The 25,446-nt window shown below is 47.8% G+C and overlaps 7 protein-coding genes across 7 annotated transcripts; 3 read left to right on the plus strand and 4 right to left on the minus strand.

Moving 5' to 3' along the window:
* Positions 1-2,662: 2,662 nt before the first annotated feature.
* On the plus strand, positions 2,663-3,281 carry AO090001000341 (uncharacterized protein; the record flags this gene model as incomplete). Its single annotated transcript, XM_023234506.1, has 2 exons — positions 2,663-2,697; positions 2,774-3,281. The coding sequence occupies 2 exons, from the start codon at positions 2,663-2,665 to the stop codon at positions 3,279-3,281; spliced, it is 543 nt and encodes a 180-aa protein (XP_023089625.1).
* Positions 3,282-3,354: 73 nt separating this feature from the next.
* Positions 3,355-4,158, plus strand: AO090001000342 (uncharacterized protein; the record flags this gene model as incomplete). Its single annotated transcript, XM_023234507.1, has 1 exon — positions 3,355-4,158. One exon carries the CDS (start codon positions 3,355-3,357, stop codon positions 4,156-4,158), a length of 804 nt encoding a protein of 267 aa, XP_023089626.1.
* Positions 4,159-4,594: 436 nt separating this feature from the next.
* Positions 4,595-6,133, plus strand: AO090001000343 (uncharacterized protein; the record flags this gene model as incomplete). Its single annotated transcript, XM_001818824.3, has 3 exons — positions 4,595-4,636; positions 4,744-4,892; positions 4,978-6,133. 3 exons carry the CDS (start codon positions 4,595-4,597, stop codon positions 6,131-6,133), a joined length of 1,347 nt encoding a protein of 448 aa, XP_001818876.1.
* A 1,010-nt stretch (positions 6,134-7,143) lies between these two features.
* On the minus strand, positions 7,144-8,283 carry AO090001000344 (chitin synthase export chaperone; the record flags this gene model as incomplete). The annotated part of the gene is made up of 3 exons (XM_001818825.3): positions 7,144-7,329; positions 7,403-7,974; positions 8,046-8,283. The coding sequence occupies 3 exons, from the start codon at positions 8,281-8,283 to the stop codon at positions 7,144-7,146; spliced, it is 996 nt and encodes a 331-aa protein (XP_001818877.1).
* Positions 8,284-17,540: 9,257 nt separating this feature from the next.
* Positions 17,541-18,302, minus strand: AO090001000345 (uncharacterized protein; the record flags this gene model as incomplete). The annotated part of the gene is made up of 1 exon (XM_023234509.1): positions 17,541-18,302. One exon carries the CDS (start codon positions 18,300-18,302, stop codon positions 17,541-17,543), a length of 762 nt encoding a protein of 253 aa, XP_023089627.1.
* An 813-nt stretch (positions 18,303-19,115) lies between these two features.
* AO090001000348 (glycoside hydrolase family 7 protein) lies at positions 19,116-20,513 on the minus strand (the record flags this gene model as incomplete). Its single annotated transcript, XM_001818827.1, has 1 exon — positions 19,116-20,513. One exon carries the CDS (start codon positions 20,511-20,513, stop codon positions 19,116-19,118), a length of 1,398 nt encoding a protein of 465 aa, XP_001818879.1.
* A 1,781-nt stretch (positions 20,514-22,294) lies between these two features.
* Positions 22,295-24,875, minus strand: AO090001000350 (arrestin family protein; the record flags this gene model as incomplete). The annotated part of the gene is made up of 3 exons (XM_001818828.3): positions 22,295-22,951; positions 23,012-24,081; positions 24,155-24,875. The coding sequence occupies 3 exons, from the start codon at positions 24,873-24,875 to the stop codon at positions 22,295-22,297; spliced, it is 2,448 nt and encodes an 815-aa protein (XP_001818880.1).
* Between the last annotated feature and the right edge of the window lie 571 nt (positions 24,876-25,446).

The raw sequence follows: 25,446 nt of genomic DNA on the forward strand, positions 1-25,446 counted from the left end.
TTCAAGCCAATATTGCAACCCTCAGTTGTTGGTTCTGCTACATCAGTACGCGAATTTTTACGATCTTTGTCCCTTCCCACCGCCTATAATCAAACAATCGGTGCAAATAATTCATCACCTGTTAGCTGTAAGTCTGTTACCATTCGTCAGTATAGTACTTTATCTGACATCAGTAGCAGTTGACCCATATTCTTACACCAGTGGACGATGGCTTAATCGTGACGATCTGCAGCGAAAGTCACGTTTCATCCAGTTTGATTTTTCCGCGCTCTGCAATACTGCCGTCAAATAATATCCAGAGGCAACTGAAGTCGTCAGCTGCATTAAAAAGGAAGGAGACTTTAACAGGGTCTTCGTTCTCACACTGGACTCAGGTCATCGCCTTGCGGCGAAACTCCCAACTAAGATCGCCCGCCACTCAAGGTTGACAATCAATTCCGAGGTAGCGACCATGGGATACTGTATGCGAAGTATGTCATTAACTCTGTTAACTTGAGCTACTCCTTGACACGCATTGTTATAGTACGGCTTAAGACCTCAATCCCGAATCCAAAGGTTTTAACATGGAGTGACGATCCTTCGAACCCGGTCAGATCGGAATACATTATCCAGGAACATGTAGAAGGCGTCCAGTTACATGAAACATGGCCTTCTATGTCTATTTATTAGCATATGCTCTGTACCAAGGCTATCTCTTTTCTCATCAAAGGGATGGCAGCCCTTGACTTTCCCGCTTTTGGGAGCTTATATTTCTCTGAGTCGCCAGTCGAAAAAAGTCCCTCTCCAAGATGAACGCTTTTGTATTGGTCCAAGCTGCCCTATCTTCTGGAATACCAGCCCTGGCGAGTTGGAACCCTATGGTGGACCAAGTGTTGACTGCGGTCCCTGTGAGTTACCTGGTCTACTTTTCAGCGAGTTATATGCGCATCGAACCATGAGGTTAATGGTATGATAGGGATGGATCTTTCAAGTTACTCCCTTGGCTTGATAAAGTCAGGTTATACACGTATTCCCCAAGGCCATATGGTCAAAGACGAACAGCTCCCCTACCAAGGTTCAATTCAAGACCACACTGAGCTCCTGGAAACAAGCCAGAAAGTCCTGGACTATCTAATTCAAGATCCTCGGATACAGAAAGCTGCATCTCCCGCACTGATACACGCGGATTTACACAAACGCAATATTTACGTTTCACCCGATGACCCAACAGTGGTAACGGGTGTTATCGACTGGCAGTCAACAAGTGTTGAGCCTGCATTTACTTACTGTAATGAGACACCAGATTTCGCCTCACTCCCCAGCGAGAGCCAGTTGGCAGAGGTCGATGAGTCTGCACCCGATGACCAGAAAAAGAAATTAAATGATGCAAAAATTTGCCACCAAACCTACGATGTGTGTTTGAAAGGCCTTGTCCCTAAAGTACGGCAAGCAATGCTACTTGACCCTGCCTTGTTTCGACCCTTCCTTTACTGTCATACAACATGGAGGGATAGCGCCACCACTTTCCGCCAGAAACTGATGGAACTTTCGACTAGGTGGTCAGATTTGGGGATGCAAGGGTCATGTTCGTATTTGCCAGATGAGCAGCAAGTCGCCGTTCATGTAAAACTGTATGAAGATTTCGAGACGGTCCAAAGACTTAAAATGTGGTTAAGAGACTCTCTCGGAACAGACTCAGACGGATGGGTTCCGAATGATGTCTGGGAGGCTGCCAAGGATGCACATAGGGCTGCCTATAATGAGTGGATGGAAACAGCAAGAAACGTGGAGGCTAAGGGTGATGAATTGACAGTGGAGAAAGCTGATCGATTGTGGCCATTCGATTCCCGATGAGACAAACCCTCATCTAAAGGATCCTATTTGCCTCGATGAATATGATGGGTGGCTGATGCAACCTAGCTGCAGGTCTGTAGGTACACATAAGGGTTTGTTTGTGGGTAGACCTTATCACATACTCAACTTCAGCAGTAAGATCTGAGATCATGACAATTCCTTACTCCAAAGCTCTGGTAGCTAAGGTGTGGCACCTATATGAGTTATTAGCTTAGAGGTTAGACACTGCAGGGTTGCAGGCATCCGGCGCTGTGGCAGATGTTAGTTTCCTGGACTGACTCATGTTCTCAACATGTTCTTACAATTTGCTTGAATTTTTCTGATACCGGTTCGCTGTTATGTCTTCGTCCGAAAAATTCTCGGAGACAGAACATTACGTGATACGTACTGAGGTTTGACCTGAACACCCGAGAGATGCGACTACTGCATAGAATCTCGTCGGTGTCGAACGCGCTAGGCCGAAGGTTTACCCTAATGTGCCGATCCCGTGTGGTCTGTGTGTCCATCATTTCCTTCCATGGACATTGCCCGCCCACTCCCCGGCTGGCTGATGAAGGGGAGAACTCAGCTCAGCTCCGCTGGACCTTCGTAGATCCTGTGCGATATCGGCTGTATCCAATATGATCTGCTAGCCACGTATCCTTGATCCCCGCTGCAAAGCAACAAGTGGGCTCGGCAGGCATTTGTACTTACATTCTCAGCCAGCCCGAAGATTATCTGATGGCACTGGACTAACTAAGTAAGATCCGTTGGTTGGTAGGACTTCTCGGCATGCGAAGCGTTCATTTTTTAAGTTTTTATATCGCCCTTTGGGGGTGTCGGACCCGGAATGGAAGTTTTCATATATACCCAGGAGGCAAAACAGTATATTCCACTCGATCTGCTGAACCTGGGCAGGCACAGTCTACACACGCTGCTATCGACTATAAACTTTCCACAGAAAACATGCTGTCATTCTCAAACGGCACAAACCTCGTCAAGAAATTGACGGAAATGGCAACCGGACGGGACACTTGAGGGGACTTTCTGTCGGAAATAGGGCAGTTGAGTTTATCTGGCTACGATTCATGGGATATTCGGCCAACACCTTCACCCAAATCATACCGGCAAGAAAGTTCCAAGACATGCTCCAGCATGATCAGCTTCTTTCAGCGCCATTAGCCGCGCTCTACTGGACCGCACAAGGCCGATCCGTGAAGGATGTCTTCGGTCCATTCTATCTCAAGCCGGACTTAGACACGGCTTATATTGAGACTGGCTCTGATGGCACTCGAGCCATACTGGCCACAGACTTTGTGGACAAAGTTCAAGATCCCCTTCCATTGTGTCCACGCTCAAATCTGCGACGGCTGTGCCATGTTATCTCGGATATTGCCGGCTTCTCAGCTCTCGTAGGACTCGAGGTGGAAGTTATTTTCATGCGTCCTGTAACGGGGGGACAGCACTGATCGCGAATTTGAGATGATCAACAAGGATCACTCCTGGGGGAGTATGTCAGCAGATGATAGAGAATATTTGAAAATGATCGAGTGCATTGTGCGAGAATTATCCGCCGTGGGCTTATTCGTCGACAATGTCCATGCCGAGTGCGCCCCGGGCCAGTGGGAGTTTGTTCTGCCCCCAGCAGATCCAGTGCAAGCTGTCGACGATCTTGCCAAGGCCCGACATACTATTACTTGCGTAGCCGAGTCATTCGGGCTACGCGCGACCCTAAGCCCCCGGCCGCATACTGGCAAATCGCCAACGGGCAGTCATGTCCATATGTCACTGAACCCAGTAACACAGGCCACCCAGCCTCTGTCAGATGCATTCTTTGCCGGGGTCATCGCCCACCTTCCGTCTATACTAGTCTTCTGCATGTCACAGGTCGCCAGCTACGAACGTGTGGCAGCTGGTTGCCGTGCCTGTGGTGTGTACGCGACGTGGGGCTGGTACAATAAGGAGACCCCGCTTCGACGCATGCGGGATAATCGATTTGAGATCCGAGTGATGGATGGCCTTGCCAACCCGTATTTAGCCCTGAGTTCTATCTTAGCCGCAGGAATTTTGGGAATACAAACCAAGGCCTCATTAGGCACTGGTGTCGCGAATGGAATGGACCCGGCCAAGCTGTCAGCAGACGAACGGGATGCTACAGGAGCTCATAAAGTACTTCCTGCGTCACTTGAAGAGAGCCTGGCAGCTTTGGAATGCGATCAAGAATTGATAGACCTGCTTAATGAGCAGCTCGTGCGAGTCTATTTGATGATTAAACGAAGGGAAGCAGATGATTTCAAAGCCATGGATCCATCGGAACAGAAGAGATGGTTAATTTCGGAATTTTAAAAGGCTTCAAATCGTGGACCGGAGTTTTGCTGTGGGTTAAACACTCATGAAGCCTTGGATCTTAAATCCAGTCAGCGCTCATTGTGGTTGTATATCGTTTCCGTTTTACGAATCTTGTGGGCTGTATATAAAAGATATCAGGACCAGGAAACACCTTTGGCGCAGTGGGTCGGATAGTTCCGTATAATTTTTATAGATACTCTGTATAGTACAAGGATTAAGAGTCTGTTTTATAGATTAGTATAGGTATGACTAAGCTGTGGATGACCAATAATATAGCTTTTCTTAGTTAGGATAGTCACGTGAATATGACGTAAGAGCATCTGTTGATTTTCTTTGAGAGTCTGGACTCTCGGATACAACCATCTGTCTTTATCTTCAACTTCCAGTTCACTTACTGAAGATGTACCTTTTGGACTGTCTCTGAATCACTAAAATGAAAAAGACATTGCTCCTTGTTTTTATCCACGGCTTCAAGGTACGATTCCTCACTACATACTTTAAACTATTGGATCGTTCTACCCCGCATGTGTCAACATTGATTGTCATACCAGTAGAGCCATGACGCTGATAGACCTGTCATAGGGAGATGACGATACCTTCGGAAATTTCCCGGGGCATGTACGTGCACTCATCGGTCGTGCCCTTCCTGCTATAACGGTCGCTACAGTTGTGTACCCTAAGTACCAAACCAGAGGAGACCTGAAAGAATGTGTGGGCCATTTTCGAGAATGGTATGTGCCATTTACATGCTGTGTACTCTATAGATTTGCTGTTTTTGTGGCATCCCAAATCACTGACAGTGTTTCTTCACTACAGGTTACAAGACCAAGTCATAGATCTAGAAGTCGCCAACCGAACAGCCTCACCTACCGTTGATCCTTCAGTTCATGTCTTTCTAGTTGGGCACTCGATGGGGGGCATTGTCGCCGGAGAAACGCTTCTTCTACTAGCCTCAGAGCAGCCGATTCCTGCCAAAATCTCACCCGCAAACTCGGAAACGGCCGCCAATTCGCAAATTCTTGAATCTGGCTCGTTCATGTTCCCTCATATTCAAGGAGTACTTGCATTCGACACACCATTCTTGGGGATAGCCCCAGGAGTCGTCTCATACGGTGCAGAAGGACAATATAAGAATGTTACGACTGCGTACAATGCGATCACGGAAGTAGCAGGCCTGTTCGGGTTTGGGGACAGCAGCGGCTCATCTACCAAGGCAGCAAGTGCCAATCAGGGGGCCACAAGCAATAAATCCTTACCTCCACAGCAGGCTAGTGCTGCCAGTCCATCTTCAGATGCTGCGGCGACACCATCTTGGCAGCGGTGGGGTCGATATGCTATGTTTGCAGGGGCCGCAGGGGCTGTGGCAGCAGGAGGAGCGGCTGCAATGTATTCTCAACGCCAACGCTTGACCGACGGATGGGGTTGGGTCTCATCTCATCTTGCATTTGTTGGGTGCTTGGCTCGTCCCTCAGATCTTCGCCACCGCATATCACTCTTGTCCGAGGTACAGAGGGAACGGGGAATTGGCTGTACCAATTTTTTTACAGCCTTGGGCAAGAATGCAACGTCGCTGGTAGAGACCTCGAGCCAAGGGAAGACATCACTGACTCAAAGAATTATTCGCTCGAAATATCGCACGTTCTGCACCCTCCCTCCTGAAGTGGAAAACGAAGATGCCGCGTACGACCCGAAAGCAGGACTCGGATGGGTCAAAGCTGTGAATGATAAGGCAGCAGACGAAATTAAGGCGCACGTTAGCATGTTTTTACCAAAGGAAAACCCTGCTTTTTATGAACTGGTCAATGAAGCGTGCAAGATCGTGGTGGCGTCGGTCGACCAGGGATGGTATTCGACCGCGACGGGGCCTGTAGAGGAAGTTGACGGCGACCTGCCGCGGACCGAGACCGCCAGGACCCCTGCCGACCATGATAGTGGCTTCATGGATGGTGACGATGTCGTAATTGTGGAATAAAGGCTACGATTGGTCGTCGACTCTTTCCAAATTCGAGCGTAACTCGCTTACGCGCCCTATTCTCGGGAACGCAGGACCACCGTTTGGACCACCTGCACGGCCTCTGCAGGATTGAATTTGAGCTAATTATGCCAGTCGGCACAGCCGACGCATGATATCGCTTATGACGGTTCCATCTTTTCCGGTGTTACACCCCCTATTCCGTACGGATCGCACCTTGGTGGTTGAGGGGGCAAAGAATGGTGCGATAAATAGTCCATACAATAACAAGGTGGGGGGTTGAGATTATGTTGTTAATTTAGCCACGGACTGTCTCCGAAATCGCCATGGGTTTTCCACCCAATCCATCACGGGATCGAACTGTGGGGATTGAGGAACGGTCATAGATCGATCCCCTGCTCCACCGATTATTGTCCTAGGCTCCTGACAGCCGCGGAACTATTTTCCTAGGCACATTAGTGACACCACAATCATCCCTCCATTCCTTATTCCCGGCCAAGCGTCAGGGTTGATTTTAACCGATGGCATTTATTCTTCGTCTTACACTGCATGGTTGGCAGTCTCGTACAAAAGGCTATATATGCCATGTGAAATGTTCTCAATGATTCAAAGCAAACAGGAGGTTTGAAGAACAGCTTGGATCACTTTAATCGTGTAACTAGTCTAGATACAAAACTGAGTTGGCTTATCCACTGTACACATCACACAGAAGTGGTCAGGAATATCAAAGAAAACGTCGTATGAATCAACGCTACCGTCGCATGAGAAATTGAAAGAAAACATCATTGAGAATGTAACAGTCGACGTTCCACACACGACTGGCAAAACGTTACAAGAATAAAAAAAAATAACAGAAAAATAAAAAATGATATTCAGCCACGCTCAAACTCAGGCATTAACTCGTTAGGCCGCAACAACGCGAATCAATGACTAACTTTGAAAGACTAGAAAAAATCAAATAGATAATCCGCGAATATGATCGTCACAAAATATATCAAACCTAATAGTGACTAATAATTGTGATTGTTATAAGCCGACGCTCGATGGTGATACATGCTTCCGGCGTACTCCGAATTTGTGTCCTGGTAGACTGTTGCGCGACGATCTTCTTCCGGAAGAAATTCCTTAACCTCCCATGTATTGGGTTTGATACCGACGGAGAATTCGAGATCTTCTTTCGTAATGTAATCCCAGAACTGGGGATGATCAGCACCCGCATACATTAAGTGTGGAGTAGGGGTTAGATAACGGAAACTGCGACCAACGTACCTTGTAAACCATCATGACGGCGAGCAGATTACAGATGGTGGTGAAGAACAGACCGTCCAAGTAATGTTGGACATTCTCGCAGATGGTGTCACTGAACGCGTAGAGGAGCACCTGACCACAGATGAAGACCAGGAGGCCGAACGCGATATGGCCGAGTGGCCAACGGTCTTCGAGCGTATTCATGACCAATAGGAGTTGCATGATGAGGTAGACTGCTATACAGATCGCGTTGAGGATGTATAATACTACAAACATGCCGACGGTGTTGGTGGGACTGAGCCCGCCCCATGACTTGAACGTCAGGAGGGAGATGACGAATGAGATGGCGAACATCGCTGTGGAGGTGAGACGGAGTAGCCAGACTGAGAGCGCTGTTCCATCTTCGTAGAGCTGGAATCCCACAAATCCGTTGACGAGTAGACTCGTGCATAGGGCGGAGGTTAGGCCGTTTTGCACAGCGACGAAATAAGGGAACGGGCCGCTCCTGGGCGGAACCACCCCGGCGTCGATGACCAGGGAGCACATTGTTAGGAGCATGTAGATGTAAAAGAACGTGATGATCTCCTTGCGACCTGGATAGTCGCGAACGGGATTAGTGGTTGTTCTCTCATTCTGAGTAAATTGCGATTTTTGGTTTACGTACCGACCGCGGTGAACTTGGACCTAATGTGTAGAATCATAATGACTGTCATAGCCAGCGCTATGATATGAACGAAGGATGCGGCGCCTTCGAAGATGATTGTGTTGGCCAGTTCAATGTTTCGCGCATAGCAATTGGGGATGATGCCGGTTGCGCCTGATATCGAGGAGGCCGGGCCCACCAGAGAGCACAGTGGCAGCGCTGCCTTCTGACAGATCGTGTCGAAGTCACCGAACCCCATTTCGAGCGCCCGTTGAAGCTGGGTGTAGTATAGCTGAGGGATTGTTTGGGTCGTCCGATGATATCGCAAGATGAGCGGATCCGAGCCGTCTCCACAACGACGGACGGAGACGGGTTTCCAATGATCCAGATAGGACTTCCGCGGCGTCCACAGGAGTGTATGCAACGAATGACTGGTGTATTCCGGGGAAATGAAGCAAGACGAGTGAGATCCCGATAGTGAGGCGAACGACAATTAGCGTCCGACGAGGGGTTCTGGCCTTGTTTCTCCTGGTTTGAGGCTTCTGGAACAAGAATCACGAGGTGCGCTAAATCCAGATCAAGGCTAGCCCAGATAAGCTTAGTCCGAGGTTGCTATTCTGGGATTAGTGCGTCTCCCCGGATAGGCCACCTTCGCGCTAGCCCATCTTGGTAACGTGTTTATCTAGCCCGAGCTGGAGGCCCTAAAGCAGCATGCTAACCGCCTCTGGTTAGGTTGGGGCAGCCTTCCAGCTATACAAAGTTCACATTCTCCAGAGATGTCGAATGAGGCCACCGGAGGTCACAGACAAGCCTGGCCATGCAAGTGTGGCCGCATGAGTGATCTAGGCAAAGAGTGTGTGCCGCGCACAGTTCCTCGTGTTATTGGCCTTGTTTTTCCCTGCGATAATTGCCTGTAGGCAACGAAGCATTTGACCCTTGTTCGAAAAAGCTGCCAAGAGCCTTAGTATGTTCATATGTATTCTACTTGCCGGGAGAAGGTATTACATAGGTTGTGATGAAGACCAATCTCTGCAGATCGTCTGCTATACCCTTAAGATAAAAAACGTCATTGGAATCGTACGTACCGTCATATTTGCAAAATCGGGGAATAATTTTAAGCCTGTAGGCGCACAAAGTCATTTTGACAGGGGCCCATCTTTTCTTTTCTTTTTTTTTTTTTTTACTAAGCCCAACACAACAGACTGTTCTGGCACATGATTGACGGTGGACGTAAAAAGCAATGTTAGCCCGAACCCAAGTCAGGAAAGCCGATCCACTGCCACAGGTGGTGGAAAATGCCACAACAATGCATCTGAGTGGCCACCAACTTCAGGGCTGGAGGTCTTAGCACCTTCTAGAATGAGTATACCGCTTTACTGATCCCGGCCTGTTGGGCGTGAGTATGAAAAAGATCCCTGAAATGTATTACATCACATCTGCGGAGTGGGAGAAAGTGAAACGAGCTTTCCCTTAGGTTTTACAGGTATCGAACCCCACATGCATTATACTTCTTTCTTTGTTATTATTTTTTCCCTTCTCCCTTACCGTCTCCTGCAGCCTCCGATTGTCCCCGGACTGTGAGTCACATCTTTGTCACTCGTTGAGGTTACTATTTCGGTGATATAATGCCATTGTTAATCTTATGACTAGAACTACTTTGAGTCTTGGATGACTTGATTATCCGATGCTCACTTCGACGATTGGACGATTTAACTTTTCTCGAAGCCGTGGATCGATTCTTCGTTAGCCGTAGTCAAAGCCCGACGGAGGGCTGTTGTAACCTTGTCAAGACATGCCGTACTCCGAGTGGGCCACGATCCCGCGACATACTTCAGGAAGGCTGATTCGGATTCGACCCCCCTACCGTATACTTTGCAATATTTTCTACTAAACTTCAAAAGGACAAGGCAGAACTACCGTGGTTTTCTTGGCATACTGTTTCTTCAATCAGCTTACGTATGCGATATCAATCACCAACAGGCGGGTCATACTCTCTTCCCGTCTGCAGAGAGATGCAACTATCTTATGATATCATGGTTTCTTGTCCGATGGGGCTAAGATCATAATATCAGGAACTAAGGGATTAGGAATACTATGTAAGAATTATAATTCTTATAAAAAAAAAGAGGATAATAGGATTTTAACCAGTGGTCGGATTTAGTTCCGAGCCACGGATTTCAGACCCTGAGGCACCAACCGGATGTTTAAACTTTGAGCCCGAACGGCACTACGCTATAGTTAGTACCATTCGGTGAATTTCATGGCTCCAAATCCTTCTAGTGAAACCCGGAGAAAAATTACTCAAGTCACGGGAGTACGTCCAGGTGCTTTTCCCGGTTGTGCGGAGCAGATTAGGGTACGAGCCGATCTGTTACTACGGCGCCGAAGTAGTAGTAGTAGTAGTAGTAGTAGTAGTAGTAGTAGTAGTAGGTCTAAGACTCTAAGGAGACGGGAATGTGCATACAGCTCAGCTTAAATCGAGTCACTTCATCAGGGGTCGAGTCTAATTAAAGGGAGGCATATGGGTACCCAACAATTTTATTCCTTTTTCCTTCCTTTTCTTATTTTCTTTTTCATTCCCTTTTTCTTTTCTTTTCTTTTCTTTTCTTTTCTTTTTTTTTTTCTTCTCAGAAAATGACGCTGTGGAGCGGAAGGAATAGGACATGAAATCCGCCGAGTCAGGCACCATGAACCTTATGATACTCACCCAATGAAAACCTACCGCCTCTGCGGAAATATTTTGAACCCTAAGTGTCGAACCAACAGGCTTTGTCGGATATGATAATGTAATTGAGCAACTGCCTCCTCATTATTGACAATGAATGACCCTCCAGGTATCTACCTTCCAAGGTTATGGGTGGTCTTAGCCCCCTAGGAGAGGAACTGCGGAGGAGGGTCTTCGACATTGAGCAAGACAATCCCAACGGTTTCGTACCGTTACATCGGTACCTTACTGATCGGATTAACCTCCACCGAGGTTGTTTGCTTTAAGTAGACCTACTCCAGACTTACTGGTGGTCTAACCCACGACACGTCCAGGACTTTACCGTCAGTCATGCATGAAGATCCTAGTTAGCGCCACGTGTAGATGAAGCATCAACGGCTGCGAGGGACCACGTCGATCTCCCATTGCCCCGATCGGTCCTAAAGCAGATGAGGCTTCTCTCCTCTCGCGTGGGACACTTTCCTCTAATGTTACTAGAGAAGTTAGCTGCCGCGTCGTTAGTCTACGTCCTTAGTTTCACTATTTTCTCGATTGCTGCAGTTCCAATGACGCTTCACGGAGATGGGCCGGTCACAGTGCAGGGATTAATATTTTTTTTTTTGTGTTTCTTCCTTTTTTTTTTTTTTTTTTTTTTTTTTTTTTTTTATTTTTCTTGTTCTTGATGCCGGACTACTCCAACGCTCTGAAAATGGATCGTCGGGCATTACCTTCTTTTTAGTATTTTCTCAATTTATTTTTTTATTTGCCTTGTATTTGTTGATTTTTCTTCAAATAATGCTAAATAAATGAATTTCTAATTTTCTTCACTCCCCTGTCTAACCTTTCGGCTGCCGGCTTGTGATGGGCCACAACCCTGGTGGTTCTTTCTAACTTACTAGCAAACAAGCCATGCTGTAGTTGCCCTCCATGAGCAACGGACATATATTATTATTCTTCCTCCCCTGCCTCATATGGCCTATCTTGATACCATTGCTTCATACAGACTTGTTCAGTATATCTTCTTTTAAATCCCTCGACCCTCTTCGTGCCTACAGATCCTACTTAGACCACCTTCACATCCGAGGTCGGCATTGTTCGATATACTACTATCATAACCATCCACACAATTGAACTTCTCTATCCTTCCGAAATTTGAGACGACATTCCTTTCCTCCAAGACCATTCCTTCTCTGGCGGCAGTGGATGCGGCAGCAATGTGCAACTACTTCAAAAATTACTACATATATAGCACCTGTCGTGAGCCCAGTGTGCATTTCATCCGGACCTCCATCGATGGATCCAAAGAAAACCGCTGTAACGACGGACCCCACGATCGATTTATTGTGGTGGTCGGCAAGTGTCGACTTTGTCGTTGAGTTGATATGGATCGACGTCAACCAAACACTATATGGCCTCAACGGCCTCCTCCGAACTTAAGAAGGCGGCATATCTTCACGGCATATCTCACGAATTTTTTCGAGAACCACCATTAATCATTCTTCGATTGTTCCATGAACGCCTTATTTACTCTCTCGTCGTCTTTCTGTCCGACCTATCTGTTTATCTAATTCCCCCCCTTTTTTTTCTTTTCTTATTATTTATTCTTTCATTATCCTTTTCTGCATCTTCCAGAATTTCCAGGCGAAATTTCTCTGTCACATGTATATTGGATTTGGCACGGATATCATGTATGGCGCTTTAAGGAGTCAACAAAAGAGGGTCGGCTTTTTTTATTTTATTTTATTTGATCTGATTTGACGCCTTTTATCTTCCCTCTCCCCTGTTTAGATTCCATTCATGTTTTGCTTCAGTCATGTTATTATACACCACTCTGTTTTTGTCACAAGAAGGAAAACAGACTAAATTTACCACCATTGTTGCCTATTTGGATGGGGTTACTATTGCTTCCAAATGGGGGCGACTTTCCGAACTGCTTTATTCTTTTCTTCACCCCAAGGTGGGAACGGACTGACTTGCGAGGGGAACCACTTTGACGAGTCAGAGAAGCGGGAACTAGGGGGGGAAAGCGCTACAGTGCACAAGAGCCCGCCTTGACCTTCTCTTAGACTAGCATCAACAGTACTCAGGTTTGAGGGTAGAGGATAACGCTATACCGCTAGCCACCGCTTGTTATCAACCAGTGGTCATTGCACTTGACGCAATGCGGTGCATGATAGCAGAACCGTTGCCTGCCAAGCATATCTCGTCCTGCATCTACGGAGGCCCAGACAGAGTCTGTGCTCCCCCGTCCTATGACGAAGTAAAAGCGACCGGCCGAGTGGTGTGGATTCTAGTGGTTCTTCGAGCCGGCTAGTTGTCAGACCGGAGGCTGGCCTGCATTATTCCCCGATGGGCGGTTGACAGTCACACGGAAAATCCCAACAAGCTCGAGAGTTACGAACAAGGATTAACGGCTTGGTCTTGGTTCTCTACTTTCTTTTCTGGTTCTCTTTGTTCTACCCTGGTCTTGTTTCCCCCCTATGAACCTTGCCAAGGGACTGCCACTCTGTGACCGACACGACCGATGCAATGTGATCAACGCTGTCCCCCTCTCCATGTGGTGTAGTGACACAAGAATATGGAGTAGACGTTAGTTTAGTTAGTCTATTAGCACCAAACAACCATCAGTTGGTGCTGAAATTGCATGGACGGGTGGAGGTCTCCAAGGTTAGTCGCCAAACTTCTCTCCCGGGAGTGGGGAGGCCGAGGATTTTTCGGATGGCGGCCATCGAACAGGCATATTGCATAACTTATATTATCCCCGCAATTCTATCCTTTCTCATTTGCCCAGGGATTTGAACTGCAGCATTTCTCCCTCGCACCACGGTTAATAATTTAATCTCCGATGCCTGCTAGGGAACGCGGAGAGATACCATTGTGTATGGCCACTTTACCTTCTGACTAAGCCCAATTTCGGGCCGAATGTGCATTCCTGCAGGGCAAGCTTAAAACATAGCCGGTCCACTCGCTACACTAAAGAGTTCAGGGGGAGGACTGGATCCAAGGTGGTCGTCATATCCTCTGTATACATCGCTCACTATTGGCTAGGAGTCAAACCTGAAGAAGCGTGACAGCTAGTCATTGCACAACCACTTCGATAGTCGCCCTGAAGATCCGGAGGTCCAATGAGAGGGAACCATTAACGCCAGGGACGTGGATCATCGAAGTGGCACGTATGCGAGCTCTTTTCCACCTCATCGCACCATACGGTCAGTCAAAGTTCGGTGATCGAACCGAACCGAACCGAGGCCCTATGGAGATATCCTCATCATATATCCTACGGAGCATCACCTCCTCGCTAACTAACGCTCGGGCGGGTACAAGCGAAGCCCGGGTAGCACATGTCACTCATGTCATGGCCTGATACTATGATGATCATGTTCACCCAAGGTTAGCAGAAAACTTGAAAAAATTTAACAGATTAAGACCCAAGACTATGATGCATCTCACCATATCATGAAAACCTTACATGAGGTTGTCCATTTCCATTCCGGGCTATTTACACGAAAGCCGAACTTGTCTTATCACACACTACGGAGTATTACTCGGACATACTATATTATACTCCGTAGTATTTGGTTCTTAGTCGTTGATTACACTAAGCACTTAGTACTCTTACGTGGCCTTGAACCATCACCGCTCAGACCATGCAGATTTTCGAGGCACAACTGCGCACCTCAAAACGCCTTTGACGGTGCGGACGTGTGTAGAGGCGCCAGTTAATCAAAGTTGCCAAGAGATGTCGGGGAACAGTTTCCTCGACCAACCCCTGTAAACTGTATGATCTGGCCTCCAACCGAGTATATACGTATACTTCATCGAGATTTTCAAAAGTACGAGCAAACAGAGCAAACCGACATCCTCAAGCCAAAAGACCCTTAGAAATCCCCACAGTTATAGTAGGTCGAGGGCACGTGCACTCCCCTATGCGAGCATTCCTCCACAGTTAATTACATTCCTCCCTCCCAAGAAGAAGAAAAAGAAAAGGGGCAACCGACCAAACAGTCGATCAAAGAAAGTTCAATGAGATTCAGGAGTTAATTGCCTAATTAGTATGAGAATACTGTACTCTACCCTGAAGTACCATGCATGCAGCCAAATACTAGGATGTACAGGATCCTGTCCAGTGGCCCGCTCTTTGCAAAGGTACAGTCTCGAGGAGCAATAAGCCCCCTGCTACGTTGGCTCGGCAGAGTAAGCGGCAACAACAACGCGAATTAGCGATAAATTAGCTCTGCCGCCTCACTCTTCGCACTAACCATGGATCTATATATTAATCTTCAGGATCCCTACTTGTGGAAAAATACGACCATCGAGTCAGCTTGGACTCTTTGCTTTTTCTACCAAGAATTGAATATCATCATTACGTTTTGGTCTTTCCGGTTCTGTTTCTTGTCTGAACTTGGCTTATTCTTTATTGATTTATATTTGAGACAGCAGTACTGCCAAGACAAGACCAAGTCAGTGCCTGGCTAGTTACCAACTAGTGGGGAAGCGGTCCTGGAGCTATGACCGTAGTCTACTTGCTCAATATACAGCACAGGGGGCCATTTACCCTAAGCTCTGGAAAGCGCTCGTGTAGATATATCGATTGGGTTTGTTCTATGCATGTACTTTTGATAGACCAGTGAGCTCTCGTAACGTTCATCTTTCTAAGTGGTTGTAGCAGTTTTGATTTGTATCAAATCGATCGACGTGCTGGTCTCTTGACTAATCTAGAAGTACTATCTATGTGGATATCCAAAAAAAAAAAAAAAAAAGGATCTTTGAAATCCTGATAATAAAGAGAAACAGCCTTGTAACATGGATTCACAACGATCTCACCGAGTTCAGTACTGAAGTAGATTCTCAAACAGCACACCACGACCCCTTCCTTTTGACCCTATGGATTCGTATATCATCTCTGGATTTAGTTCAAGGCAGTTGGCCTAGCTTCATACCCACTGATCTACCTCAGAAGCTCGTATCGAAACCACCGAGTTAGTCTAGACCGAAATGCTAACTCTTGAGACTACTACCTGACGCGGAGTGTACGTATTCAATGTATGACAATATCCTGATGTCATTATGTTGAATGTACGATATGTCAAATTGGGGTTGTAAGTTTGACGGAAATAGTAAGGGTTTTGCTTTGACTAGGTGTTGTGGTAAGGAACTTGAGGTTATGTTTTGGTATATTTGGTGGTATACTTCACTGGTGGAATGTAGTAGGGATAGGCATTGTATGCATCGATTTACAGATTGTATACTGTGTAGACCGTTGATTGAATAACTACAGTTATTAGTCACTGACAGTGCAAAGGTTACTTATCAATGTCCTTTATATATGGTGATAAATTCTATACCGATACTTATATCAACCATAACCAGAGAACATGTATCTATTTCCAGACTCAAGATACGTACATACCAACTCCCACAACAGTAAACACAAAACACATACATCCCCCAAAAGTACATCAAACAAAAAAAAAAAAAAAAAGTCCACAATAAAAACAAACACAAACCAACAAATCCAACCCTCCCCAACCCCAAAACACACAACCAATTACCAAATCCATTCGGAAATCAATCTCCGTCTCACACCCCATTAACACCCTTACTATCAATATCACCTGCACATATAGTAGGTAACATCCACCCGCCCGTCAGATTCTAAACCGCTCCCCTGGCGGTTGATCCCGGCATCACAACATCTTATGGACTGATTTTATCGGTCCCTTGTCCCGAGTCTTTTTTTCTCCGGCCCGATCCGTGTTCTTATTAGGGCTGTTATTGTGCTGTGTGCGTGTGCCTGTGGTGGGGTTAGGATAGATAGAGTGGGTTAGTGTAGGTGATTAAGGGTTCTGATACATGTGCTTATGGCTTTGTGGCGAGGGCGGAGATTAGGTTGGTACTGGATTTACTGTGCTTACAGTAATACTTCGGAGTTATGGTAGGTTGGTGGTTGGATGTTATTTATGGATGGGCTTGATTAGGCGGTTATTTATATGTTGTATGCTCTATAGACAAAAGTACCAGTCTGTATATACTGCCTACCTTGTCTATCTACCTACATACTCCATACATATGGCTCCTAGGTATCACATCACATGAACAACACAGACCCTATCCCCAAATCCCCCCACTAACACTGGACCTACCCGGAACACACCAGAAAAAGACAAACCCAAAACCCCCCTCCAACCCGACCCAAAACACAAAATCTAAGACGGTACCCAGTTCACCAATGCAATGCTCATTTCGGACGAAGGCACCCCTATAACAGAAAGAGTTATAATAACACGGCCTGCTAAGTCGTCGGCCAGAACCGACGTTCAATTTCCAGCGTGGTAGTGGTTAAGTAATTGCTTGGCGGGGGAAACGGTCAGGTGGTTTAGGTTGGGACTAAGCTTTGTCACTAAGATAGTAGTCGTTGCTTTAGTAGTACTATCGGGAGTTGGAGAGGCTCCGTGTGTCCTTTTTCTGGGTTGTTTTGGTTGTGTATGTTGCTGGTTGGGCTATGGGTGTGATTGTGATTGTTTGTGATGGGATGGGGTGTGATGGATAGAGTGGGGATTTTGAGGATTGGTTTTTTTTTTTTTTTTTTTTTTTTTATTATTATTTCTGATCTTTTCTTTCGCCCTTATTTTTGGTCTAGAGGATTTTGTTAGTCTAGAGGATTTTTGGTTGGTGGGTGGTGGTAGTGTCTGTTGTATACTACCTTCATACTGTTATGGGTGGGATAGAATGTGTTATAGGGTTGAAGCAGTCGCTTATAATTTAGCTAATGAATGAATGCTACATATATGTATGAGTATCATGCCCTCGTTTCATAATCGAAGAAATTGTAAAGCAGCAGGCCTCCGTAAACCCTGCCATCCCGATTCGCCATCAAATACCGCATACAGTAAAAACAGATAGAAACCGCCCGAACCCTCACTTCTCCGAATTAGGCTCACGAACCATGCAATAAAGCTGTCAAACACATTATCAGACATCCATCTCTCAAGATGCAAAGCAAAGATAAGAGAAAAGAAACCTACCATGCAAACATCCTCCCCATCCCGACACTCCATCTCCTTCTTCATCCTAAACCCCATCTTCTCATAAATCTGCACATTAGGCACATTCCGCGAACTCTCCAAATAGCACTTCACCCCCTCCCGATCCGCCATATCAGTAACTGCCTCGAACAACTTCCTCCCAATCCCACCCCCCTGCGCCTTGGGACTAACAGCCACAATGTTGCAGAAATAGTACCCCCGCGGATCATCCCAGATTACGCTCTGCGCCTCCTGCTGCCTCTCCTTCCAGATCCAGTACCGATTAGTCCGGAGCCCGCCCCGTCCCAGATGCCACACGTTGTTGAGCATCTGTCGCCAGCTCAGCACCCACCCCTGACACCAGCTGTACCAGCTCTCCGGCTCGGAGGCGGCATGCGGCGGAAGCCAGCAGGACACGCCGACCACGCGGTCGACGCCATTCTCCCCGGTTTCCTTGGCGACGTGGAACAGGGCGTTGTTGATCCCCCAGAGGCACCGTGCTGCGAGAGAATCATAGTTTCTTTGCTTGTTGAACTGTGTTCCAGGCATAGCTTGTCCATCACGTCGGTCGGTGGTTGACCTCGACCGCGTTGATGGGCCGCTGTTCGTTAGCTATTGTTTCTGTGGTGGGATTGCTTGCCTTGTGTTGTGATAGCCGGGCTTGAGTTTTGGGACTCTGGAAATGGTGGTTTTGTCCGTTGATCAGAACTCACCTTGGAGGGATCGAAAACCCATTGGAAATATGGGTCCTCTGCGAACGCTTGTTGGATAACTTCGATCGCCTCGGGTATGTCGGCTTCTGTGAGGGGAACAACTTCCACGGTCATAGTGACAGGGAGTATGGATTTGAGTTTATTGAATTGTACTCGTGTGGGTGCCAACCTTAAATACAGATGAGCGTCGGGAACTTCCTATGGGCGAATAGACTTACCGGGTGAGGATAGATATGGTTGTTCTGAGGTACAGTATGATCTATTCCCGGCAGGAAAATGTGGCGACGGCAAAGGAAAGAAATCTACGAGAATTGAGGTAAATTGGCCGGTGGTCACTGGATCATTTTGAATGACAGCAGCTGAGAAAGCATCCGCTCGGCATGATCCGAAAAGGAAGCTCTATGCGGGATTCTCCACAGGGTTCTGGGCGGTAAGGACTTTAGATCTCAACGACGTCATATTCATTGCATATTCTCCTGGCTACAACAGCGTCACCGTACATTTCTCTTGCTTCTCAATACACTTGATATTCCTCCTAACATAGCGATGGCGAAACACATTTGATCATAGCGACCACCCACAGTGAGCGAGAAGCACTCAAAGTAGATAAAGTTCATCACCTGCAAGGTATGGAGATCCGCCCCGGAGATCAGCTCTTGAAGGTGGAGCCGATAGGGCCAACTTTAATGTTGGAATAGGCCACATAGGCGCTAGGGTTGGAGGCTTCGACCTCGCTAGGAACGCCAGACGACGTGGAACAAGTTCCACGGGCCACGCCGGGCTTGCTCGTGGACTCGTTGGTGGGGTAGTTGCTGTCAAGCCAGAGCATGTTGGCATAGTAATCATCCCACAAGCTCATAACCAGCACCATGCCAGTCGACATGGCTTCACCCATACCGGCGAGCCCACCATGTTTCGCGAAGCTGCCCGAGCCTTCGAACAGGGTATTCTCCGCGGTGCAATACTCAGAGTTGATGGTGTTGCCGCTGAGACCGCTAACGTCTGCGCTGGGCTGGGGGTACGTGACGCCATCTTGCACGTAGAACCGTTTAATCTCGGATAGGGTGCCGCTGGAAGTGCCGTCGTCGGTGATGAACTGGGTCACAACTGTGATCGGTTTGTTGGTATCAATTGTCTTGCCAGGGCCGTAGAAGGTGGTGTTGCCCACACGATATGGGTTGAAGTCGCAACCGTCAGGATCACACGTGCCACTGTAGCGATCGGAACTATATGTGCCACCGCAGGCATCCCCAGTGCATAGAGTGTTGGTCGGCGTATCGCATGGGTGAGGAGTGAGAGCCTGCGAAATGCTGTTGGACTCCCATATGTCCAGCTCCGCGCAGCAGGAGCCATGGTTTCCAGTGCCTGTATTGGCATTGTTGGTTGACGATACCCAGCCTTCGACATTGGCCTGTCCCTGGATAAATTTGAGATCCCGTGGGCATTGAGAGTCACAGTAACCAGTACCGTACTTAGCACCCGCTTTGTTGTTTGGATATTTGGAAACCCCTCCATCGGCATCCATTACGACGAAGTACAAAGCGCCATTAAGACCACATGGGAGCTTGGAGACGTCCACATCAAAGGTAAACTCTTGGTTCAGCAGCTTGTAAACCTCGTAATGGGTATCGTCGGCCATCATGTAGACACGGGAACCGACGTTCTTTCCGTTGGAGTTGCTGGTGACAAAGTTGAGACGGACCTCACTGCCGCTGGTGGTGATGCCGTAAGTGTTTGAGTAGTCGGCACCATCCAGGGCACATTTCTGGGCACATGCGTCATTGGTACTGCAGTAGGAAGTATCCCACTTGTTGCCGGTGTAACAATTGCTAGAGCTTCCAGTTTGGTGGACCCAACGCCAGTTGGCATCGAGGACAACGGAGCCTTGGTTGGTGCTGCAACTACCGCCGTTACCGCATGTCTGCCAGGTCATCGAGGGATGGGTTTCGGTCTGGTAAGTCCCAACCTGCTGACCCTGGGCAGTTGACAGAACTGAGGACAAGATGAGGGCATTGCGGCAGATCTTGGAGAGGGAAAGGGAAGCCATCTTGACTCCACAAAGCTTTGCCGGTGCTTGGATTTCATGAGAGATATCGAAGAACTCGAGAAAGAAGTCATCCTTATATAGATGCCCTGCCCGGCTCAGACATCATCGTATCGTGCAAACTTGAGGATTTTTCCGCCGGATCGAAGGACCGCCGGTCCGTTGGAGGAACAATATTTGGAGACACAAGCAGCTCATTCTCCGTGATGAAAACAGAATAACCTCTATTGAAGCAAAGAAAAGAGCGGAAATCAGTTCGCACTGAGCCTAAACAGGTTCGTATTTCCAGTGGCTAAGACCTAGCGGCGAGCTTCACGTTGTGCAGAATCTGGACACTTTGCCCCGTAGTCTCTTGCTCCTCATCGTAATAGGAAAGGTTGCGGAATCTTGGGATGGACTAGTCATACGGACTTCTCGCACTTCTGGGCCAGGCGTCTATTAGATGATCGATCAGATGATCCGTCGTGCGGTAGAGGAAATCGTCAAGAAACAGCGGCCCTGTTTCATAACCATCGAGATTCAAGCCAGAGAGCAAGGCCACAGGTTGGTATTTCCACCCATGGCATCTCCTCCATACTGAATCGGATATCATCATCTAAGCTGTAGCTATGCTTCCGCCACACAGTTCTGCTGGGTGGCTGTTCATGACCCCTCAATTAATCTAAGAGGAAAACTGGGGAAATGAGTTGAGGTGCCATATCCAAGTGTGATGGTCTCCAGTCTGACATGCAGGAGACCACGTGCTAGTATAGCCACCGGGGACTGCAACCTCGCAATTTAATCTCCACATTTTTACCCGGTTAAACTGATATCCAAACAAGATAACTTCGGCTGGTGAGAACTGGGCTCATCAGCCATGGCCTGACAGCCAACATGCATGTTCTAGGCCACAAGATTCTCTTGTCGGTCATATAGAAGGTCAGCGGAACGGCCCTTGATCTAGTCGGGTTGGTCTCTGTTAGCGTCGTCCTATCACGTAGGTAAATATTGCTTGGTTTCCGGCAATTATAACCAGACATCCAAGTCTGTAACGGCATATGTTCCGGAAATCTTAATCTGCTCAGTCTGGACTGTCATCTCACCGGCTAAAGTTTAACACTAGTAGTGTGCGTCTTCGAATAAGATTTGCTACTTTCCCTTCACAGTCATTGTGCCGAGGCAATCTCGAAGGGGATGTTCCCATATCACACGCCTATAGCTTCTTCATATGTACCTGTTGATGCTATTGATTCCCCGGTAAGAGAATTGTGATTGCATAATATTTGACGTGAAAGTTATCCGGAACAATCGATACCTGTGTATGGAGATAGCCGCCAGATTGTAGTCTCTGTAGATGCGCTGTTGGAAGCGACGCGTTCATATGAAGTACTTACAAGATCGTAATAATGAAACAGCGGTCTATATACTTTGATAACATGTAAATGTTTGAAAATAATTGTATCAATCGCTAGTTCAAATATGTTTGTGGGACATAGACATAACGAACTTGAGAAATGTATAGCATAGAAAAGAAACTCCAAAACAATCAAGTTCGCTCTTGATGATGCCTTCCTTAATCCAGCGCCGGCCATCATCCTTATCCTTCTGCGCCTTATAACCCTGTAAACCCGATTTGTAACAAATATAACCCGTCAGCGTACAGCGCTAATCGTATGATACCGTTAAGGGGAGTTTTCAGGTGTAAGATCAAACACCCGTGAATCCCCTTCAAGATGAAAAGAATACATTTAATTCATGACATCGTAACTCCATGACTGATATCTAGCCGAGAACCATCTAACGGCTTAGACGGTCGACTGGTCCAGGCGAACCCACTCCCGAGGGACGTCCATACTGCGGTTCACCCGCCCTCCAGGGGTCAAAGGCACATCAACCCGTCCGAGGCCCCGTGGGTCATCGGCAGTTTCCTCATAACACGATAGCCGAGAGAAATAATCCTCCAGCACCGTCTCCCGGTCGTTATTGCCGACTATAGAAGTGTATTCAGGAGGCGGTGTTATGAGAGGTGGCGGTGGTGGAACATCTTCAAATGCCGGTGGAGCAAATGACGGGGCGCGGAGAAGATGCATAGGACGCGGTGGAGGCTCATCTGCACGGTCGCTTGGCTCGTGGGCCAAATGCGCCTGGGGAGGTCGTGCCAAGCCGCCAGAGCCATTCGTGAAACTTCGGTTAACTGCTCTAGTCGGCGGTTCCTCTGCCTCAGAGCACGGAGAGTGGCCGTTCGAGCTGGCTCTATTGAGCGCGGCGGCTCCTGGACACCCACATTCGTATTCCTGGGCAGGCGGCGCAGGATCCGAATTTGGCGAGGTATATGCTGGGAGATAAATGTTGGCCTGTGTGGCCTTGCACGAAAGTAGGTGAAATGGAGAATCGATAGAGATCTCGAAATGTCTCCGCTTAGTCGGATCTCTTTCGTCCACCTTAGAGAGACGAAGGACAATCTGGACGAATTGCGTTAGTCATATTGCTTTCAGAACCTAACAGGTGGAAGCCTATCTTACCTTGATCCAATGATTGATCTGTATGTTTTCGTACGTTGTGTCAAAGTGTAGCTTGTGAGACTCATCCCGGTTTTTCATCTCATGACAACTCGGGAGTTGGACATTAAACTCCATTTCGGTCGGACCCACGCCGGAGTCGCTAGCCAAATTTCCCAAGAGATTTGTTCGGTTCCGGTCCACAATCTCATCGCCCCTCGCAGCAGCTGCACGATGATCCCAGTCAATCCCACCACCTGCCGTGACGCGCATTGAGCTGCCTGGGTATGTACTCGTGCTGGCTGAATCAGCTCGTTTCTCGAACAGTAGCACCTTCTTGGCCGGCTGGAAGCGGTGGACGCTCTTGTCTGCCGTCCAATGCTGTATGTTTTCCGTTACATAGACTTTAATCCGGTGGCATTCGACTTTGGCTAGCGGTGTTAACTTAAATGCAATGGGGACCTGGCTGCCTAATGGGAAGGATTTCCCTGAGATAACGATGTCATAGTGCAACTGGTCTTCCCAGTTGCGGGAAATAGCGATCGGCTCGACCTGTTCCAAGGAGCCCTCAGCCGGCGTGCGAATGACCGGCACTTCAAGGTTACCTAGAAGATTAGGGCGGAACGCGCCTGATCGTTCCACGATGGCTTCCAAATCATACCGAACATAACCTAGATCTGTCTTGATGGTCTCTGGAAGGGAGCCATCGATCGTGAACTCGAAATTATACAGGTAATCACCGACGGGAAACATGCGGTAGTTGCGCTGTGGATGAGCGACTACGCTAGGGGGCGGATCGTTCTTCCCGAAGCTGCGAGAGTGATTGGATTGAAGAGAGAGGCGTTTAAGCTCCTTGCTCGTAGGGTGGCCATTACCGAGAGAGGTTGAGGATCCAGATTTTGAGAAAATTTCGCGGGTAATAGTTACTGGGCTACCATCCTTGCCAGTAACGGAGGCGACCGGTTTAGCATGCTGATAAAAGTTTGCTCCGTAGTCATTCTGCGGCAGAACCGAATCACCGTGATTGAAATACATCATACCATGGGTGACCAGGTCCTTCTTATCATGGTAATGTACCTTTTTAGGTGGTATTCCTGCAGAGAGGAAAAAGTCCAGTCAGCGTGCGCACTTAGAAAATCAAATGAACCATGGTTGTTGGAAACCCACCCTCAGGCCAATCGGTTTGTGCATGGCCACGGAAGCAGATCGATATCTTCTTGATCTTGACGCTTTTGGTGACCTTGAGATGCAACTGACCGCGTAGAATGGCGAATTTCTTGGTGCTCGGGTCATTATGATCGTATCCCTGCAGGTATAGCACAGGCTCCGTGAGGGCAATGCCCACCGTGATACCACTTCCTGTTGCAACAATTTTCTCGTGGCGTAGCGTCGGAAACGGTCCCATCGAGTCCGATGACGGCGCACTCGTTACGGACCCCGCAGAAGACTGATTTACCGATCCGGTAGAAGAGGAGTGGGAGCGCATTCTACCCGTTCCTAAACCGGCTCCTAAACTAGTAGAGGCGAGCATTCGTGCATCTTCGGGAGACAATACGATCTCGGAGACCGGACGGGGACGCTGTGTACGGGACATTGAGCGGATCGATGGTGGCGATTGAGCGCGGACGGAACCCCCCAGGCGGAGGAATCGCTTTGCGTTCTCGCGTGGACCCGCCAACTTCCTAAAAATTGAAGCGCGGCGATTGGTCTGTTTGGGGAAATTGGCGCCAACGACGGCCGATGGGTCGACTGACCGACGATGTTCCGCGCTAGGACTTGTATGACCGGACGATAAAGATTCCGGGGGACTACAATGTAGTTGGACAACCGGACTCGTGGTCGTGACCGAAAGGTCCTGCTGTAGAGGAGTAATATGAGCGGTTGTCATTGTGAAGACGCCGATTCAGAAGCATAATTGATCGGAAGTTTTTATTTTTCAAACGAAGAAACAATTTCGGATCATCGACGTCTCAGTCCCTTTTAAGTGAAAACGGAAAGGGAAGGGAGCGATGGGGCTAAACTGAAACGAGCCTCACTTTCTAGAAGCAGTTTCAAAAGAAAGGAAGCGAAGCAGGGCTAAAAGAAAGAGAAACACCGGATTGAAGGTGAAAAAAGGACATAAAAGGAACGAAGAGAGAAAGAGCCAGGCAGGGAGTAAGTAAAAGAACGACTTACCCTGTACTCCGTCCTCGGCGGCTCGCAATAAGAACAAGGGTTGAAAACGAAAAAAAGCAAAACCCAAAAGTAAATATGAGGTACCAGATATTTTCAGGTCGCAGAGGTTAAAAAAGCGCAGTCGTGACGCGCATTCAATGCGACTAACTTGGGGGGCCTTTCAATTTTTTTTTTTTTTTTTCTTTTTTTCTCTGTCTCTTTTTTTGGTTACAGTCCTTCGTTTTTATTGCAATCTTTTCCGTTTTGGCAGATGATCGACCGGCCCAACGCAAGGGAGCAGACAC

Source organism: Aspergillus oryzae, chromosome 2 (assembly GCF_000184455.2).
Source record: "Aspergillus oryzae RIB40 DNA, chromosome 2".
NCBI classification, from domain to species: Eukaryota; Fungi; Ascomycota; class Eurotiomycetes; order Eurotiales; family Aspergillaceae; genus Aspergillus; species Aspergillus oryzae.